Source organism: Xiphias gladius, chromosome 21 (genome assembly GCF_016859285.1).
Source record: "Xiphias gladius isolate SHS-SW01 ecotype Sanya breed wild chromosome 21, ASM1685928v1, whole genome shotgun sequence".
NCBI lineage: Eukaryota > Metazoa > Chordata > Actinopteri > Istiophoriformes > Xiphiidae > Xiphias > Xiphias gladius.
Genome location: NC_053420.1, coordinates 31,446,582 through 31,466,975, shown reverse-complemented (window position 1 = coordinate 31,466,975; position 20,394 = coordinate 31,446,582). Strand labels below are relative to the sequence as shown.

The 20,394-nt window shown below is 37.0% G+C and overlaps 1 protein-coding gene across 1 annotated transcript in view; it reads right to left on the bottom strand.

Annotated features, from left to right (window-relative positions):
- Positions 1-955: 955 nt before the first annotated feature.
- The window catches only part of camk1ga (calcium/calmodulin-dependent protein kinase IGa), a 31,281-nt gene continuing 11,842 nt past the window's right edge, over positions 956-20,394 (bottom strand). The window contains exons 2-12 of the mRNA XM_040115620.1: positions 19,639-19,750; positions 13,808-13,933; positions 13,440-13,514; positions 12,423-12,561; positions 11,660-11,783; positions 9,299-9,374; positions 8,821-8,933; positions 3,642-3,720; positions 3,446-3,533; positions 2,046-2,398; positions 956-1,029 (exon numbers count right to left, since the gene is read on the bottom strand). Coding sequence (XP_039971554.1) covers positions 966-1,029; positions 2,046-2,398; positions 3,446-3,533; positions 3,642-3,720; positions 8,821-8,933; positions 9,299-9,374; positions 11,660-11,783; positions 12,423-12,561; positions 13,440-13,514; positions 13,808-13,933; positions 19,639-19,724 — 1,323 coding nt within the window. The 5' untranslated portion in view covers positions 19,725-19,750 and the 3' untranslated portion in view covers positions 956-965. The remainder of the gene's footprint in view (positions 1,030-2,045; positions 2,399-3,445; positions 3,534-3,641; positions 3,721-8,820; positions 8,934-9,298; positions 9,375-11,659; positions 11,784-12,422; positions 12,562-13,439; positions 13,515-13,807; positions 13,934-19,638; positions 19,751-20,394) is intronic.

The window sequence follows — 20,394 nt, the reverse complement described above, 5'->3', positions numbered from 1 at the left end:
AATCACTAAGAGTAGTTGCTAAATACATTATTTATTGAGAAAATAATACAAAAGAAACGTGTGTCACTACATTTGTGAATTCAGAATCATCAATGACATCACTAGTGCTTACACCAGCTTGTGGCACTTGATAAGTTCAGTTATTTTACGAGAGAGCAGCTTATGTGCATATCACAGCAAACACCTGGTTGCTGTGTGTCAATGCATCCACTTCAAAATCAAGTTTAATCTCTTTAACAAGAAGAACATTTTCCATGCATCGTCTTTGTGTTGAGTAGAAATTGGATTTATAGTCCATAAATGTAATTCAGCATAAATGTCGAAATAATGATACATGTCCAAAAATCTGCTGGCAACGTTCAAAACAGTCCAAACACTACAGTTAAAGGTACATTCCCCAATTCCGTTACAGTATCCAACAGAAAATATTAAATTATCTTAGCAATGACATACAGAGCATTCAAATGACAAGACTGAAGTTTTGGAGTCTGAAAAAGCCAATCAGCTTTATAAATCTAAAAAGCCCTTGGAATTCAGGTACAGTGTCAGTCAGTCAAATAAAACTCAGAGAATCATACATTAGCTTTCACATTGCATATGTCATCTGAATCTAATCAAAGAAATACATTTTTTATGGAATTTAGAAACATGTTGATGGTAATATACAATAGATAATAATTGTTTTAAGAAAAATATCATCAGCGTAACAGGACTTTGTATAAATTCTAAATGATGAATTCCTGCTTATTTCTGTTTTGATGTGTTGTTCACTGCATAAAGACAGTCATCCCACATTTAAGTGTTTTTTGTTCATTAAAGTTGGAATGTTGGAATGTGTTTTCTGCAGCAAAGAACCACAACAGACATGAAAAAGCTGAGCAGCAGATGTGTTAACACCTTCACACCGAGAAGGATGCCACTGAGAGCTGTTGTCTCAAGAGATTTATCTCAGGTTCACCAGCCAATCACATGACAGAACAAACTCCGGACTGGAGCGTCTGGGCCTTCCTCTGAGCCACAGCATCCATGCTGCAACACATCACATAACCAAGATTCATTAGAATGACACAACAGTGAAATAATACAACAGCTGACGTATCCACAATGTAAAAACAGGGAATGTCATAGGGAATACAAGTGACAATTTTGTAGTCTTAGCAAAAACATGTTAATAGCAAAGAAAATCTTAATTATGCCTCTCGTAAGTAATGAACAGGTTTTTTTCCCCTTCTTCTTCTTTCCTTTCTTTTTCAATGCAATTTTTATTTTTATTTTGGTATATAACAAGGACATCAGCATTGTAAATCTGAAAATTGTATTGGTGCATCAGTCTTGAGCCAGTTGTTAGTGATGGCTTTCTTTCTGGCTGCGAAGAGAATCTTGACCGAGTATTGGTCTCCTACACGCACAGTTCCTTCCAAATGTCCCAGGTATAAAACAAGACAGGACCGAGGGAGTAAGCAACCCCGCACCTTACACAGAAAATGAGCTTCTTGCTTTTACAATACATTTAAATTTGAACTTATTTCTTCCTCTATCCAGTTTTTCTCGTTAGAAAATAATAATCCTTCAAGAATAGATTCTTGAAGGATTAAAAAAAAAATCCCAAAGGAAAACTGGCTTCCCCCAGTCTAAAAATATATATTTTTAAAAACTTTTAAAGCATTGGAACAATTAAAATATACTTTGCCAATTCAGCAAAAACTGAATACTGCGAAAATATGTGGAACAGTTTAAAATCAAGTTTTGCTTGATGTTTTTCGAAGGTATAGGAATTAAGAAAAGCCAACTCCACTAAATTCTTAGTGATGCAATTTGATGATGAACTCATGGAAGAGCCAAACTGATTTTATTGTTAAAAGAGATATCTTGGGATAGTTAAAAAAAAATTCACACCCAACAAATTCATCTCAACTTCTGCCAATTGACAGCATTATCTATCCATATCTAAGTTACTGTAATATCATATCAACTTTTTTCTTACTTTTCTGGTAAATTTGACATGCCCAATTTTCTAGCAGCTGGAACAGGACAGCAGCTCTCACCTCTTGGATGCCCTGAAAGGAGCGTCGCTCTCTGAATGAAATGCATGGACTTCTCTTGACTCATCAGCAGTGAGGGCGTGACCGGGCTCACTGTGACTGGCTCTCAATACTGGACAGAGACCTCTGCCCGACTCAGGATTAGTGCAGGATAGATGATTGGCAGCATGAAGAGGATTCCCGTTGGGGTCGAGGGCAGCAGCCTGATCGTAGCAGGGTCCCAGCACCTCTAGTTCATTCTGGGAGGAGGACTGGACTGTGATATTGGGCAGGGAAAGGGGTGAAGGGGAGGGCTCACTGTTGGACAGCTGCAGTTTCTTCATGTGATGGATTACTGAGGCTGCATTGAAGGCTTGCTGTTGGAAATACAAACACAAGAGTTATACTTCCGACATCCGATATCAAAGGTTATGCAGTATGTTTATGATAAATGTTGAACACTAAAGGGTTTCTCCTAGAGAAGTCTTTGACTTGAAATGATTAGATTCATGGAAACAAGATATTTTGCTGGTTTCTACTTGTTATTCTTAAAATACAACCACTAATAATACATAGGGCTGCAACTAACAGTTTCTGTATCTTCATAATTCACTAATGTGTCAATGTTTTGTAATTTTAGTTTATGAAATGTCAAAAATAAAGACAAATGTCCATCACCGGTTCCCAAAGCCCAAAAGGACATCTTCCCACTGCTTATTTTGTCTGTAGAACAATTTGTAATGATATGAAATAGAAAAGCAGCCAATCCTCGTATCTAAGAAGCTTTTATTAGACAGCGGTATCCTGTGACCCCATATGAACACACTTGATATGAAGATGAACTATACTTTATGAATGTTAATTGCCATTGTCATTAAGTGTCATTCAGTTGTTCAACAGATTTCTCAACATAATAACAATAGCCAAAGGACACCCTGTTGTTATTCCATGGCAAGCTTTTTATATCAAGCCTGTTGTGATATGTCCAATGACAAATGATCATGAATAATTTTCCAGACCTCATGTAAAGGTTTAGACTGAAGTTATCACACTCTGAAGTGTCAAAAAGAGGACAGACAGACAGTGGAACAACACTGAAAGTCTTTAAAAGTGTTAATACAGTGCTTTTGAAGCAATTCGTGGTTTTTTATACTACCTATTAAATAAATCTTCATGAAGCTTCGAAACCAAGACATTGTCATAATTTGATATGAAATACTCAGAAAAGTGTATGTTAAATGTTGGGAGCTATGGTCAAAAACTACGGTCAGTTTGAATTCTGTTTGTTGTTTTCATGTATACCAAATGTTATTGTTGTATAAAACTTCCTTCATTTTTTTTTTGCCTTTACCCAGGTATAATCTGGATTCTTGTGTGCATGTGAAGAGATAATAAAAAGTAGTCCATGAGCTAGCAGCACTTACCTTCCATTTGGATTTGGCAAAATTTCTCTCCATCTGTTCACAGACAGACTGATAAATGTCCAAGTCTTTAGCTGTGTCTCCAGCAATCCTGCAGTCAAGCCAATGACAATTAATTTGGGGAAAAAAACATTGCCTGTTTGTGTGTGTGTGTGTGTGTGTGTGTGTTTCTGTGTGTGTGACAACGAGAAAGACTAACCAGGGGTGTCTGAGTGCCTGTTCGGTGGTGAAGCGTTTCATAGGGTTTTTCTCCATCATATTCCTGATAAAGTCTTTTGCTGTTGAGACATGGTGTGGACAGATGTTAGCTTCTGATTAGAAATCAGTACTCTGACCTGCTGCAAGCATACAGTACAATAATATGCATTAGGTCACCCATAATGACGTTATGTATGTTACCATCCAAAGGTTACACAAATTGTATACGAAAATCGTCTGAGTAACAGATGAACATGTGTTTCCATTCACTGCGTTTATGTGAATGTTCTGATTTGAATTTTCGGGCTTACAAACTAACAAACAATAAAGCACCTATGACTCTTCCACAACTCCACTTTTAACTTTCAACTTTATTATTCTGAAAGTAATTTCTTTAGAACCCCGCAATCAAGATCACCAAACACAAATAAGCATCCATAAAACAGTAATAAAAATGGCTTATACTGTAAATCACTTTATAAATTTATAAACTGAGCTATTAAGAGCTCAAATGAGAGCAAAAGGCAGAGATACTCCAATCAGCTGAAAACACAGAAAGAGGACAAAGACATGATGTAAAGTACAAAGTAAATTCCTGTGCAGAATGAAGTCCATTGACAGAAAACCTTATGCTTGTGTGTTTGAAGGAGGCTGAGCCTTCAATAACAGCTGGTAAAAAGGAGACTTTATTGACTTTATTTTCTGGAGCAGGTAATCAGAACGTCCAAGGACAGCCTATTTTTATTCAACCTATTTTTGTTTACTAGAGCAAGCCCACTATGGCAGTACAAGATACAGAATTACAAACTCATTCAATAAAATCTATATAAACAGTTTAATAAAGCATTATGTGTCTTATCCTTGACCTTTAAATGGATGACATGATGCTTTGTAGTCAATTATAGTTTTCTGGCATTTTTCTTCAGTTTAAAGTTTTTACAAAAGTCTTGCATTCCACCACAATTCAATGCTCAGATTGATCATCATATTAAGACAAGCAAAACCTGTCTGTCGCCTCTTCCCTGATACATTATTCCATTTTATTGCTTCATCAAATCTCATACGGCATTTAGTTTTGTTTTTTTAAAAATACATGTTTTTACTGTTCCAGTGTTTCCTGCTATGGCTACCTTTTATGTTTTCATCTTTGTGTTGGAGTGAAGGCACTCTGACAGTGAGTGGCAGCACTATGCCGACGCTGCAGCTATTGCAACTGGAAACAAAAGAGGCGAAAGCAGGTCCTACAATGTAAGATTTTTTCCTCAAAATATCAATTTGAGTCAGAATTCAAACATTTCGTCTTCATCTTTCTGTTCACTTTTCTGTTTTTTTTCATGTGCAAATTCATGCTGGACATAAATCAGGTGGATGACATCGTACTCTTTTTTTTCTGCATCCTTCATAGAAGTCTATCTTACATCTTTTCTTTAGGTAAGGAGGATGGTTGACATGTCTCTTAAAGTCAGCTAATTTAATCCTCAAGCAGACTAGAACCGTCCTTGCCCATTTAGTATTTAGACTACTTATATCTGACCTAATCCAAACAGGTCAAACCACTATAGCTGTCCTCAGGAGATGATGTCAGTAGGCATGCTGGTCTATATTAGGTTAACCTCTAAGGTTATATGAACAAATCCTGACCTATACTTAGCTAACAGTAAAGTCAACCATAATAATGGCACTATTTTTGTCACATTCCATGAATCAGCCAAAGCTGGTTTAAGTCTTTCGAGGCAAGGTACACCCCAAGTCTTAAAACTTTACAAGAAAACTGCAAGTCCAGATGCACCCTGTCACTGCAAGTCCAGATGCATGCTATCACTGCTCTCAACATTCCCTTTTTAAAGACTTCAATAGTGCAATGCACTTTCATGGAACTTATAAAAATGTGATACGAAGTAACAGAGCAAACAGAAAACTAGTTACTTATACATTAACGTAATAGATGTTACAAAGATGATTACGGAGCTCAGAATTTTGAAAAATATATTTAAGGTGTTAATGTGCCCAACGGCATAATTTCTCCCGCACTTTTCAAAATTCTTTTTTTGCCCCCCAATCAGCCACCCACCACTTATACCATCAGGAAATTCAGTTTGATTTAGTCCCTAAAATTTCTCTAAACCTCTATAAAATTTTTGTACTGTCTACAAGTACAAGAGAAGAGAGGAATTGATAAAAATAGGTCACTTATTACATTGAATTCATTCACTGCTTTCAAAACAGAGAGATTGGCACACTTTTCTAGCCACAGGTTTTGCTTTCCAGGCTACATACAGGCTACTGCTTTACCCTCTAGTTGGTGAAGGTTATACCTGCAGCCTGAGAAGAAGACCTGCAGACACTACTCTGAGCTATAGGTGTAGAACAGTACCTACTCCTATGCATGTTTTTCCGGTATAGAAAAAAAAAATCCTCCCCAAAACAAAATGTTGAACATCAGTCAAAGATAGGGCAGTAGATGACAGAAGCAAATACAATATTTATCTATCACAAAGTATCAGGTAAGGAAAACTTAGGAAAGAATATATTGTATTTATTCGATTTTTCGTATAAGACATAGAACAGAACAGCTCAGATAGGACGCGACAAAACGGATAGGTGAGAATAAGGAATAAAAATAAAAATGATGGGCATTATCTCCATCTCCAACCTTGACCACTTTCTACAACAAAGAAAGGCAACATCAAATAAATAAATATGTTAACAAATAGCAAGGTTACTGTTTTTGAAAGTGGTTTTGCAGTACAGAAACGCTAGGCCAGTTTAGGAAACCCTAGTATTATGGACAAAGACAGCATAGGTCCAATATGTTTTAGGTAAGGGTCCCAAACTTTAAGAAGTGTCCACTGAGGAGTGAAGCATACATTAGATGTATTCGCTGGGAATACACTCCATTATAAGACTGTGCCTCAACTTTTTTGTTGGAGCAACGATCCAAAGAGCACAATATACTTCCTAGTGGCAAAAGTCGATAGATTGAATAGCCTCTTATGTTTGATTTTAATAATATGACCATCTGGAAGACCAAGAAGGAGGCACATAAGATACAACTCTATTGGAACACCAAAAATAACACACAGTTCATCAACAATACCAGAACGGTAGCTTTCTATCTCCACACATGCCCAGAAGCAGTGAATGTAATTGGCAATCTCAGAGCTACACATTAGCATCCATCTTGTTTTTGAGAGCCTGTGTTACAGCAGCATGACAAAATTTGGGCACCACGGTAAACATTTCTGTTACTGTGAATAGCTAAGCGAGTAAAAGATGACCTGATTTCCTAAAGGCATGCAGTTAAATATGACACATTTCAAGCAAGATTACTTTTTTATTTCCATCTTTTAAAGTTGCAAAATAGCAAAAAAGGAAAAGAGCCTGAAACAAAAGTTTGGGCACCTTGCATGGTCAGTACTTAGTAACACCCCTTTTGTAGCAGCCTAGACTCTTTCAGTTCTTGTTTGGGGGATTTTCTCCCATTATTTCTTGCAAAAGGCTTCTACTTCTGTGAGATTATTGGGCCGTCTTGCATGCACTGCTCTTACGAGATCTACCCACAGATTTTCCATGATGTTTAGGTTGGGGGACTGTGAGGGCCATGGCAAAACCTTCAGCTCTGGATTTCTGGATTTTGAGGTGGCGTTAGGATCGTTATACTGCTGTAGAAGCCCTGCTTTTTTCATCTTCAGCTTTTTTTTACAGACTCTGTGATGTTTTCAGAATTTGCTGGTAATTAATTGAATTAATTCTTCCACCTCGTGCTTAACAGTTGGAGAGGTGTTCTTTTAATGTAATTCTGCACCCTTTTTTCTCCAAACATACCTTTGCTTATTGCAGCCAAAATTTTCTATTTTAACTTCATCAATCCACAGCACTTGTTTCCAAGATACAACAGGCTTGTTTAGATGTTCCTTTGCAAAACTCTGACTCTGAATGTTGTGGTGAGGATGCAGAAAAGGTGAAGAAAAATATCAACATGTCATCTGCATAAAGGGTAGTTTTATGCTGACTCAATTCAACGAGGATTCCAGATATTAGAACATTCTGCCTTATTGCTTGAGCCAGTGGCTCGATAGTAACATCAACAACGGGTTAAGAGGGTCGCCCTAACTATTCCCACGGTGAAGGGGAAAATTGCTAGATCTCATCCCATTAGTCACTGCTGCCATTGGAGTAGTGTAGGAGTAGAGTAGTTGGAGTAGGAACCTGACCCAAGCGACAAAGTTGCAGGGTCCTTGCAGCACTGGGATAGCTGAATAATATTATATCATGACATTATGATATCTAATATTATCACAGGAGTTCCGACCCTTAATAAAACCGGTCTCGTCCTCTTTAATAATATTAGGTTGTACTTTTTCCAAAAACATGACTAGTATTTTGGGGAGCAGCTTTTGGTCAGAGTTTAGGATGGATATTGGCTTATAGGAGCAACTGTCAGGGTACATTCCTTTTTTAAGGATAAGAGAGCTATTGGCCTCATTGTCTGACTGAGGTAGCATCCCATTTTCAAAAGAATTGTTAAACATAGCCAGCAATGTGTCTAAGAGAGAATTATAAAACTCCTTATAAAACTTATTTCAAAACAAGCAATGCGTCCTCCCTTTTAATCATGGCATTTAACTGTAGTTTTTGTGCTTCTATAGCCTTTGGGAGTCTCTGGTCCAAGAAAAATCAGTGCATAAGGGCTAGGACATTATCAGGCTGATCTGACTTATATAAATTGGAATAAAATAATGCAAGTTCTTAATTAATAGTTTTGGTATCAAATGATCTGACACCATCGCAGTATGTAATTGAAAAAATAGTCTGAGTCTGCTCTTTGGCTATGATATGAATATATAAATGCAGGAAATAGCATTCACAAATTTACTTTTTTGAAGAACCTCTGACTTCACATGTCCCCCTACTTCTGAAACCAAACCTACAACCTGGCATGAGCACCCTCTGTTTTTTTAAAGTTTTAACTCATCAAGCTGTCACATCTCAATTCAAGCTGAATCTTAAGACAGTCAAGTCCAATTCAAATTTCAAATCAAATCTGTGTCCTTTAAGTCTAACTCAGGTCCAAGACTAAGTCATAGTCATTTAGCTAAACAGTGTCAAATTGCTGTAAAAAATTGAATTTAGTTGTAAAAAAGAAAGTGCAGGTCAACTTCTCTCTGCTGTTTTCATACCTGACTCAGAAATGTTGTCCCAGAATGGTGAATGAAAGGCATACTCAGCTCTCATGATCTTTGAAAACAGACGAGTTTCGTTCTCTTCAAAGAATGGAGGGTAGCCGCAGAGCCTGGAACACACAGCAACTAAACGTTTTAAATAATATATAACTCGGGTTTCACACTGGTTTCAGGTGGGAGTTGTCTCCACACAAACAGACACTGAGGCTCATAGCTACTATAGTACATATCACCATTCCACATACCAAATTCATGGAAAAATTATGAATAACTGGATAACCTCTCGCCATAACATAGTATCCATAAGTTAACCAGGTGACGTGGGTCTGATATTTAGGTTATTGTTGAATGTAAACTTTCAAATTTAAGTTTACATTGGGAAAAAATCTCCACGACTAATGGATCCTCTCAATGCCTCCAGTCTGTGATGACTATTTATGAACAGGCATACAATGTGCTATGTAAATGTACTTACAGGATGTAAGTAATAACTCCAATGGACCAGCAGTCAACTGCTTTGCTGTAGGGTTTCTGGGCCAAAACCTCAGGGGCTGTAGAAAAACACACAACAGTGAGTGTTATGCAAGTAACAGCGGAATAAGAAGCACTTATCAAAATTCATTATTTTTAATGTGAATGTCCTCTAATATTTTAGTTTTTTTTGCATTAACCATTCAGTTGAGCTGTGTTGTTACAGTCCTTGTGGAAATTACTGGCAACCCTGATTTTTAAGTACAGAATTTAAAATAATAATACAGATTAATCAATTTTGTATAATCAGAATATTTTAATAAAATGTCCAAGGTTACTAAACAACAACAACAAAAAATGCTTTCATATAGTGAAATAAAAATACAGACATATAATGTATGCTTTACACAATTATCGGCACCTTCTTGATGAATTTATATTACTTCCTCAAATAAAATAAAAAACAAATAAGACTCACCTGTGCTTAATTTTCAGTGTTCACATGACCTGAATTAACCAATGAATGCAGTTTCTTTTTCTTTTTCTTTTTCACCATGGAGAAGACAAGAGCTGTCCGAGAGCATTGGAAATGCTATTGTTAAAAAACTTAACAATTCCAAAGGCTACAAGGCAATCGCCAAAGATATTGATGTCACTGTTTCAACAGTTCGTAATGTCATCAAGAAGTTTCACAGTCATTAAACTGTTGAGAGGCTTCCAGGATGTGATGCTAAGAAGAGACTAGATGAGAGAAGTCTGTGAAGGTTGGTGTGGATTGTGGAAAAAACACCACGCAAGACATCTAAAGAGCTTCAGGCTGACCTGGACCAATCTGGAGTGGTGGTTTCAGCCCATACCATACACCGCTCACTAACCCAAGTAGGGCTCCATGGGCAAAGGCCAAGGAGGACAACACTATTTGAAGAAAGTCACAAAAAGACAAGCTTTCATAGATAAGCCACAGTTTTTCTGGGATAATGTTCTATGGACAGGTGAGACCAAAGTAGATCTCCTTGGAAATGTAGTGCATCAGTTTGTTAGGTGACGAAATGAAGCCCATAAGGAAAAGAACACCCTAACAACAGTAAAACATGGTGGAGGTTCTATCATGATATGGAGCTGTGGAGCTGCTTTGCTGCCTCTGGTACTGGAGGCATTGAATGTATCAAAGGAAGGATGAAATCCGAAGATTACCAAGGCATTTTAGAGCAAAATGTGTTACCCAGGTTCAGAAAACTGGGTTTGAGGTGAAGGTTTTGGGTCTTTCAGTAGGACAACAACCCAAAGCAAACATCCAGCAGCACAAAAGAATGGTTGAAAAGGAAAAGATGGACTGTTTCAAACTGGCCAGCAATAGGTCCTGACCTAAATCCCACTGAAAACCTTTGAGAGAGCTGAAATCTGCCATTGCAAAAAGAACTGCAAACTTAAAAGAGCTTGAACACATAGCAATGGAAGAGTGGCAGACAGTTGCATGAAGCTTCTAGATGGCTACAAGAAACATTTAAAGGCTGTCATTGTTGCCAAAGGTTCTGCAAACAAATAATAGTGAGTGGTGCCAACAATTGTCTAGGGTACATTTTGTGTGTGTATTTTTTTATTTTGTTCAGTGTCTTTGGAACTTTCTTTAAATATCCTGGTTATACAAAATTGGTTAATTTGCATTTATTTCTGTAGATATTCTAAATTCTGTACTTTACAATCAGGGGTGTCCATAATTTTAACCAGGACTATAGGATTTAAAATGCCATTATAAAGTGTAAAAATGTAATGCCATGTTTACACTGTGAAAATGTAAATTCAAACATGAATGTTTGAATTTAACTGAAAACTGAAATGACATTGGGTTCAAAGTTTTTGGAAACTACTAGATGATTTAGTCTTGAATATGATCATTTCTGCACTTGTATAAATCCCACTAATTTTTATTCCTTCAAATTTTTAAATCATAGATATTAATCATTATTAATCATTTCAACTGCAAGAACTACTAGTTCTGATACAGTTTAAATATGCAACATCTTAATGTTGCAGGTTGACAATGTGTACATTTTAGCTGCATACATTTAAGCATTTGATACATTTGCTCACAAAGTATGATGTATTCCTTAACTTTCATGATTTGTTTTTCTTTGAGCCATCACCATATTTATACCATGTAAATCACAATGGATTGTAATTTTATCCTTGAATTATACTGAGTGAAAAAATATCCTTTTCAGGTTCATTATTTAAATTTGAAGTTTTATATCAGGATAGCAGGGAAAGACTGCATAAAAAGGACAATTAGTTGAGGACATTTTACACAGTGTGAGGTATATGTGCACCATGTCCATGATATGTATACCCCTCCCTGATAACTCACCAACATATCCAGGTGTACCACAAGCTGTGGACATCACACCATGCTCCAATGTCTTAGACAGACCGAAGTCACTGACCATGATCTTAGCATTCTCATCTGTGTTATAGTACAGCAGGTTCTCAGGCTGCTCAGAGAAAGAGAGAGATAAAGGTAGAATTGTAAAAAAGGGGGAAAGAGAGAAAATTTATGTACATGTGTGTAGATGTAGAGGTGTGGAGAATTGTCATCAACTCCTGTCTAGATAATATCGATTTATGATTTTATTTCCCATAAAAATTTGGGAATAGCATGATGATGACATACATGACTCACGACCAACATATCCTGGTGGAACACAAACTGTGGACATCACACCACCATACTCCAACGTCTTAGACAGACCGAAGCCCATGACCATGATCTCATTTTCATCTGTGTTATAGTACAGTAGGTTTTCAAGGGTGACCTGTTTGGTCACTGTGCTAGATGATCTCAAACCGCCTGATTAAGTAGGTGTGTGTCATTAAACTTTTACGGTGGGATTATCTTGGCAAAGGGTCTCGTGATACCGTATGTACCATCTTGATAACATACACTACTTCAGTTAAAAAAAAATTCACAAAACATCTCAGTTTGTTGTAGTATAACGTGTAGAAATGTGTTTCAGTCATTCTAATAACTTGCATATAATTCTCTTTCTGGGTGAACTTATTTTCTATATGACCGTGCATGCGTGTGTGTGTGTGTGTGTGTGTGTGTGTGTGTATTTGTGCATGTTTCTTACCTTAAGGTCCCTGTGTACAATGCTGTTTTCGTGCAGGTAGCTGACGGCCTGCAACACCTGTTTGATCACTGTGCTAGCATCCTTCTCGGTGTAAACTCCCTTGTCTAAAATGCGATCAAATAGCTCCCCGCCTGACACACTGTACACACACATACACACACACACACACACACACACACACACACACAGACATACACACAAAGAAAATCATCAGTGTTTCCATATTTATTTTCAACCCCTTTGACCTGCCACTTGGATTCTGTTGGACAAAAAAAAAATTTGTTGAGGTTTCCAAATATTTTAAATATGTTAGGTGGAATTTTGGGACAACGTGTATAAAATGATGCACATGACATTTAGAATAACTCTTTTGATGAGATAGTGCAGCCATAAAAAACAGAACTTCAGGCTTGAATATTTCACTCAGCTTCAATGAAGAGCTGGAATGAGCTGATACAGAATATACAGTGTACAATACTGTCAGATAGTATGAAATAAGATAGTATGAAATAACATTTTTTACGGAAAGGGGAAAGCTGTGTGTTAATTGGTTTAAGGCATTATGGAACAAGCAGATGCACAATATACATGTATGTAATTCTGTCAGTTTGGTTTTTTGGTGATTTTTGTATGTCTAGACTCATATTATATATAGAGTGAAGACTTTAACAAAAGGTATTAAGTGGCCAAAAACCATTTTTTTTGAGGGCACAGTGACCTTGACCTTTCACCACCAAAATCTAATCAGTTCATCCTTCAGTCCAAGTGGACATTGGTGCCAAATTTGAAGAAATTCCCTCAGGGCATTCCTGAGATATCGCATTCATGAGAATGGGATTGACGGTCAGATTGATGGACATCAAAAAGGTGGTAATATATATAAAAAGAAGCACATATACCATATACTAGCGTCTTCATTGTCAGATTTGATTACACTCAATATGAGGCCCATTGCCAATGTTGTGTTTTACTAAGGTAATAATTTGCAAAAAATGTGATAATAATGAGTCAACTTACAGTTGCATGACCAGGTAATAGTGTGTTCGACTCTCATAGAAATCCTCCAGTCCCACCACATTTTCATGTTTTATCCTGAAAGAGTAAGGAAGAGATTGACGTATCACTGCTGCCTTCAGTGGCAAATGTTACATGTTTACAGTGTTACACATGCTGGCTGTTATCCTAGTTAACATCTCACTCTCACAGAATTGATTGTTTACAGGCAAAGGTAAGAAGGCGCTACATATATAATTCAATACATTTAAAGAATTATTCAACGTTGACTTCACGTGGAACAGAACACTGCTGCTGAGTTGCTCTCTGTTGGCTAGAACTTGATGGAAATCACCTGCATGAATGTGTGTGTGTATAAATATGTGTTTTACCTTCTTAGTACGTTGACCTCATTTTCCAGGTTGCTACGAGCAAGGTGTTTTTTCTTCAGACATTTCAGGGCATATAGTTTCCCCGTTTTCTTTTCTCTCACCATAAAAACCTCTGAAAAAGACCCCCTTCACCACAGCAGAGAAAGAGACAAGAATTCAAGACATGGGAGTTAATGGAGCGAAATAAGTCTATGGAAATACTCAAACAAGCACTAGTTTTTATTCTGGTTTAATATTTCTTTACTTTTTTGCAGTAATCTCACTTCTCAACAAGACAGCGACATGAAGGCTTCCAGAATCATGGTCGGTTATCCGCAAATACTTTTCAATAAACAATAATCCAGTCAGCCCAGCATGTGCTATTAAAACATAAGCTCTTGAAACAAGAGCCAAAACTATCTTTGCAGGCCAATAGGCCAATATCCTAGATGTGTGATGCATCGCTTCCATTTTTGGTCTTTTCTTTTTTTTTTTTTTTTTTTTTTTTTTTTTTAATTTAAGCAGATTTGAAAATGTTCACCAGGTTTCTCTGCTGAAGACTTTACCATTAACGTAAAAAAAAAAAAAAAAAAAAAAAACTAGCTAAAGATTCTTTCTTGTTGTGTGCTTGGTGTTAAGAAAACATTATACTAAATTACGTAAAAATACAACCTGGGTTATGTTTCATATAGTGCAGCTGATGTTAGCCTGTCGGAAACACTACTATTAATGTTAACCCCATAAAACCATGTGAAACCATGTAATATATCTAGTCTGGAATCAAACTGAAAAGGTAACCTAAATTCATACTGCCTTATAAATGTCTACATAAACTATAGAAATTAGAAAACATATTTTCCCGTATTTTTAAAGTCTTTCCACTTAGGAAAAAACATAAAAGTATGGTTACTTAATTGACAAACACAAAATCCCCAAATACAACATCAGCACATCAGCTGACTAAGGTTTAATGTCAGTATTAAATTAGATCCTGCTCTTTTTTCCCCCGCTTTGCTCATATTAAAATGCTAAGGTTAGTTACAAACATTAACACACAGAGTTAAGACTGATGATAAAGTTACATCTGCTTAGTAATACATGAACATTTCCCTCTGTTTTCCTTTCTTGGATTTTCTATTTTACCTATAGCAGATTTTTACACAGAGGAACCCAAAAGAGTTCAATTAACTATAAAAAAAGGCCCATTTGCCGGTATACTTTTGAGGCAGAAGTGATGCACCTGACTACTGAGAACCTCAAAAGGAGGTGATGCGCCTCCTCCATTGGGACCCTACTTCTTCCCATTGGTTTGTAAATCTGGGGTCACCAAAGTTCATGTGTTTTATATATTTTTTTGGCTTAAAGATTTTTTGTTTTTATTTTTGAACACCAACTTTGATACACGCACAAAGGCCAGCTGTTACACACCGGTGTCATCATCATTCATTTAGATAAACTTGGCAAAGGGGCCTGATACAAAAGCTGGATCAAGCACAACATATCTTACACAAAAAGGCCTATATATGGACATCAGCTTATTGAGCATTGACTCTGTGATTCTTGATATGAACAACAAGTAAACATAGCATGATTGCATCTTTTTGTGTAGCAGAATAGTGACCTAATGCAAGGAAGTAAGGAAGGAAGATGTCTCACTCTGTGGGGAGCTAGGAAGCTACAGTAATTTCCAAATGTGACACAGAGTGCATTCTCTCCCCTTTCTTCCACAAATTTTCTTTACATCACAGAAATTGTTTTCAGTGCTACCATGTTGGCAGTTTAAAATAACTAATGCAGATTTTACATCTTTTAAGGGACATTTTTCCTAAATGAAAAACAAGTCTATTCTATTCTATAAATTACTCAGTGTCATGCTGCCTGCCCAGCATCAGAAAAAATTTAGTTAAAAATGTATTTATTTTTGTAAGATCAATTGCATGTCACATAGGCCTATAAAATAAAAGAAACGCCAGAGATTCAGAGTTTTAAAGCATCAGATCTATTCTTGGTCCTTACATAAGTGTTTTCAGAAGTAGATCCCTTCATGGACCCATGAATTGTTTGTTGACTCATGGCTAGCCTGTCTGCCCCCTTCTGGCTTAAAGAGGCATTGCTCTATTTGTTGTACTTTTAACGGCACTTACATGACGATTTGCCCTTGTTATATTTTGCCCCCTTTTTTAGTGCTAAGTACTAATTATTCTGGTGTTTTATCGTAATTTCATCTCAATATTTCTGCTAAATATTCTGTGGCGTATTCACTAATTAAATTACAACATTTTCTATGCAATTGTATGGTATGAATATGTAAATGGACTGCACTTACATGGCGCTTTTCTAGTCTTATTGACCACTCAAAGCGCTTTACACTACTGCCACATTCACACAGCACTTTTCTACACACACAAACACACACACACAAATGATACATCGGAGTCAATTTGGGGTTCACTATGTTGCCTGAGGACACATCGACATGCAGATTGGAGGAGCCAGGGATCGAACCCCCACCCTTCCGGTTATTGGACAAGCCGCTCTACCTCCTGAGCCACAGCCGCCCTACATGTGACCCTAGTACTTCCATGACTCTGAAACAACTGCGTGATTATTCAAATTTATCTGTGTAGAAGGCACAAAGTCCTACAAGACTCATATGGCAGAATTAAGGTATGTTTGCAGTTTGATATATAAAGAAACAATAACCGATAAACAATAATGCAGTTTTGAAAGATTCCATAGGCTGCATATATTATAGAATGATGAACTAATCTGCAATATTATTATGCTACAGCTCTAGCAATGATTTTTAACGACAGAAATAACAAGTGTCATTTAGAGTTATCTATCAGTGCTTTTAATATTTTGCAAGTGACAAAAATCACAAAGCAGGACCCCTGCTGTGTACAGGTAAGTGTACTTGACTGACCTGATTGAGTGAGTGTGTTAACTGAGTGTGCTCGTAACTGAGTGTGTCGTTGATCAAGGAAAACAGTATAGGTCTCATGTAGATACCTACCGACCTTCAGTTAAAGAAAAATGCATAACTTAAATCGGATTAAGACTGCAGTTATCATTTAGTGTTAAAGCAGTCTACCCCGGCCACCATGATATTAGTATCATGTAATCCGGATAGGCCAAGATAAGACTGGATGGGTATCAGCATGAAATGTCTTTATTTTGGCTCACAGTCAGATGGAACCCGGGGTGTAATCCTACATTTTTGGCCACTGAGTCAAGCATTTGTACCAGTGATATTGCAGTTCTGACCCAAAATGACTCAAACCCAGTAAGGGAGACTTGAGTATGCAGGTTATAAATGCACTGTTACACCCTTGATCTGCAGTTATGATATTTTTGTAATGCACTCTGTTCCAAGTTAGGGTTAGACTCATACTGATACTCTCAATTCTTTAGAGCAGGCAATTAATCCTTTTTTATCCAAAATTCTCATAATGGAGCATATTTGATTGAATTTCTACATTTAGGCATGATAAAATCCTTTTTATCAACTTTCATAACCTAGGAGAATCACAGTAGCCCATCCCATAACTTTAATTAGTCTTTAACTAGTTTTCAGTGGAGAATTTGGCTGTCCTGTGAATATATTCGCAAGTGTTCTCGACCTTGAAATGAGAGCGTATTTTTGGAAGAAAAAAATCATCACTTAATGTGAAAACCATGGCGATATTAAAAATGGCACAAAAATCAGTTTATTTACTACTTTAATTAACTTAATGCACCTTTGCAAAGTCAAACTCTAATGGATCTGCAAAGTAATGTGTGTTGACTCCCACAAGTTTTGGTCTCATGTCGCATGAACACACACCTGCACCTGTTTATACCACCTCCCTTCATATACATTCAGTACACTCATACACCAATATAGTTACTTAATCCTATAATGAAGTAGTGCTAGGATGTTCCTGCACTGCCATTCTGACGTCAGTGCTCAGGAACATCAGACACAAACCAACACACATACACACACACACACACACACACACACACACACACACACACACACACACAGAAGCCTGACTCATTCACAGCCAGTCGAGGAGGGAGCGCTTTAAGCAGCTTTGAGAGTGCAGGACAGCTCTGAGGAAGTAATACTTTCGGTTAGCTTATAAACCATTTGTTACAGATAATTGTACTGACCAGTGATATCACGCCAACCTCATCTCAATAAATCTCTGGAAATTATCCTTATGAAGCAAATAACTCTTTCTGTGCAGGACAGGATAGGCATTGAGTTTGCTTGTTGATCACTTACCTTAACCAAATTTATAAACCAGTCCTCTTGCAAATACTACTACAAATCACATATGTGCCAGAGTGTGGAACCTCAACATTATTAGAATGCTTGTTCAATCTTGTTCACTTATTATTATTTGATTAAACTTTTCATGATTTAAGTCTTAATTTTATACTGTATTTAATTTAGTCAGAGTTGATGTAAAGATGCTTGTGTGAGGACATAAGCATTAATAAATTTGCATAGTTTATCTTATTTTTTTAAGGGGATAATCCAGTTATTTAATAGTGCACTTCCATTAAGCTGTAGGACTGGTGAGAGACAGATTATATAAAGATAAAGATGCTGCTTCAATCAGTTAAGATTGAAGCAGCAAAGGCTGCACAAAATGTCAATATTAGTGTCACAACGTGATCAAGTTTAATCAAATGAGGAGTTATGATCATGTTCATTATATGGTTAATTGTGCGGCCCTACTGTCTCCTAACAGGTTATCAATGTTAAATCCTCCGCTGATAGGTTCAGCTGTGAGTAGATTACACAGACGGTATAAGAGGCTCCATTGACAAAAACAAGCTCTCCTGGAGGTAATGCCTGTAGGCTAATCTGAGCCTGGTCACTGGGCAGTTCACAGCAGTCTGCCCTTCAATTCCCAGAGTCTAGTCAGAGCCCTCTGAACTTTGGCAAAAATGTTTAACATTACTGTAAAACATTAGCTGAAATCAGGATAGTGGCTGCAATAAAGATATACATCGCATCCATGATGGTGGTTCATAATAATTACTCATTACACTAATCTGGAGTCAAGCATTTTCCCCGGGGTAAAAATCTCCACCTCCAAGGACAGCTGAATCAAAAGTTAAAGCTACACAAAGCACAAAGGATGCTTTTTTGAGTACAACTGCACCAGCCATTTTCACTCATGTTGTAATTTGGACTGTGTCATATCTTTTTTTAAAAACACACGCAATGCTTCTGCTGCTTTCTGTACTTCATCAGCCTGCATCTGCAGGATTTTTTAACACATCCGGTCATTCTCATGAACCATTGTACCTAGCCTGACTCCTGTCTGACGTCTGTGCCACTTGCCATCACTAAACGGTATTTTGAGTCCTGGTTCCAATAAGATTCCATTAAATGCCTTTCATGTGTGGGAAAGAGATCAGCAATGATTTACAAACTGCTGTCAAAAAGCAGAAAACTAGATCTGCTGTGGGTCCCATTATCCCCACCCCATTGCTTGTAAAAGCAAGTGGCAGGAACCCATGCAATACTTTTAATGTAATGGTTAAATTGGTAGTTCTTGCAAACTGAGGCAGTCAACACATACTTCCCCATGAACGAAAATGAAATCACACAAAACCAAATTAAATTCTTTACAAATTTGTTCAACAGCCAATGAACATTTTTGCCCTAAATGCCCATTATTGGTGAATTGATGATTTTAATCATAATCTTTTTTTGCTATTTGCAATGTCTCTAAAATTCCCTTTCTAAATAACAAAAAAACTTGCAAGCTGCTGCAAGTACTTCAGGTACACACAGAGCAATCACATTTTCTTTCTCGACTGTCTTTATTTTCAACAGCAATACTTACGATCCCATTTTCCCCTTGAAGTCAAAGACATCCTTGATGTTACTGGTGTTCTTCTTCCAGCTGCAGATGATCTCCTTCCGCCCCATCTTGGCTCTGACGTAGCCGTAGACTCCTGAAGCACAGATGATATAAATTATTTGCATTTCTTATGGGTTAAAAAACACTAAGACATCATCATGCATCAAGTTATGGTTGGAAAGCCACCATTGTTGATTTAAAAACCTTGGAATATTGCAGTTTAATCAGTATCACATAAATATGTGTCTTTTCTCAACAGAATTCTTTTACAGGGTACAGGGCACACTTGTCTTGTCCCTCAAATATAAACAAATTTAGCTAGTTTGGCCCTCATTAAATCTCAATCTGTAAAAGCAAGCATCTTGGTGTAATAATTTAGATGTGTTTAACTAATTATGACTGAATCTGTGGTGGATTAAACCATGGTTTTTCTTTTAAATTCATTTAGCTCCAGTGACCTCCCACTGCAGGAAAACAGTTATTCGCAGGATAGATAACCTCAGAGCACATCTTCAAGTGCAACTTTTTTTGTAATTTACATTTTATTGATTTTCAAACATATGTTTTACCAAAACAAAGGTTAATAAACAAACATAAATATATATACAAACTTAGACATGGATGTGTCTGTTGCTAGCTTCTGAAAGTATGTGCTATGCTTACACACACAGGCAAGAACAAATACTCAAAGTACCATTTGAGAGTTCCAGGTGTGTACATTACATTACACCACCAAGT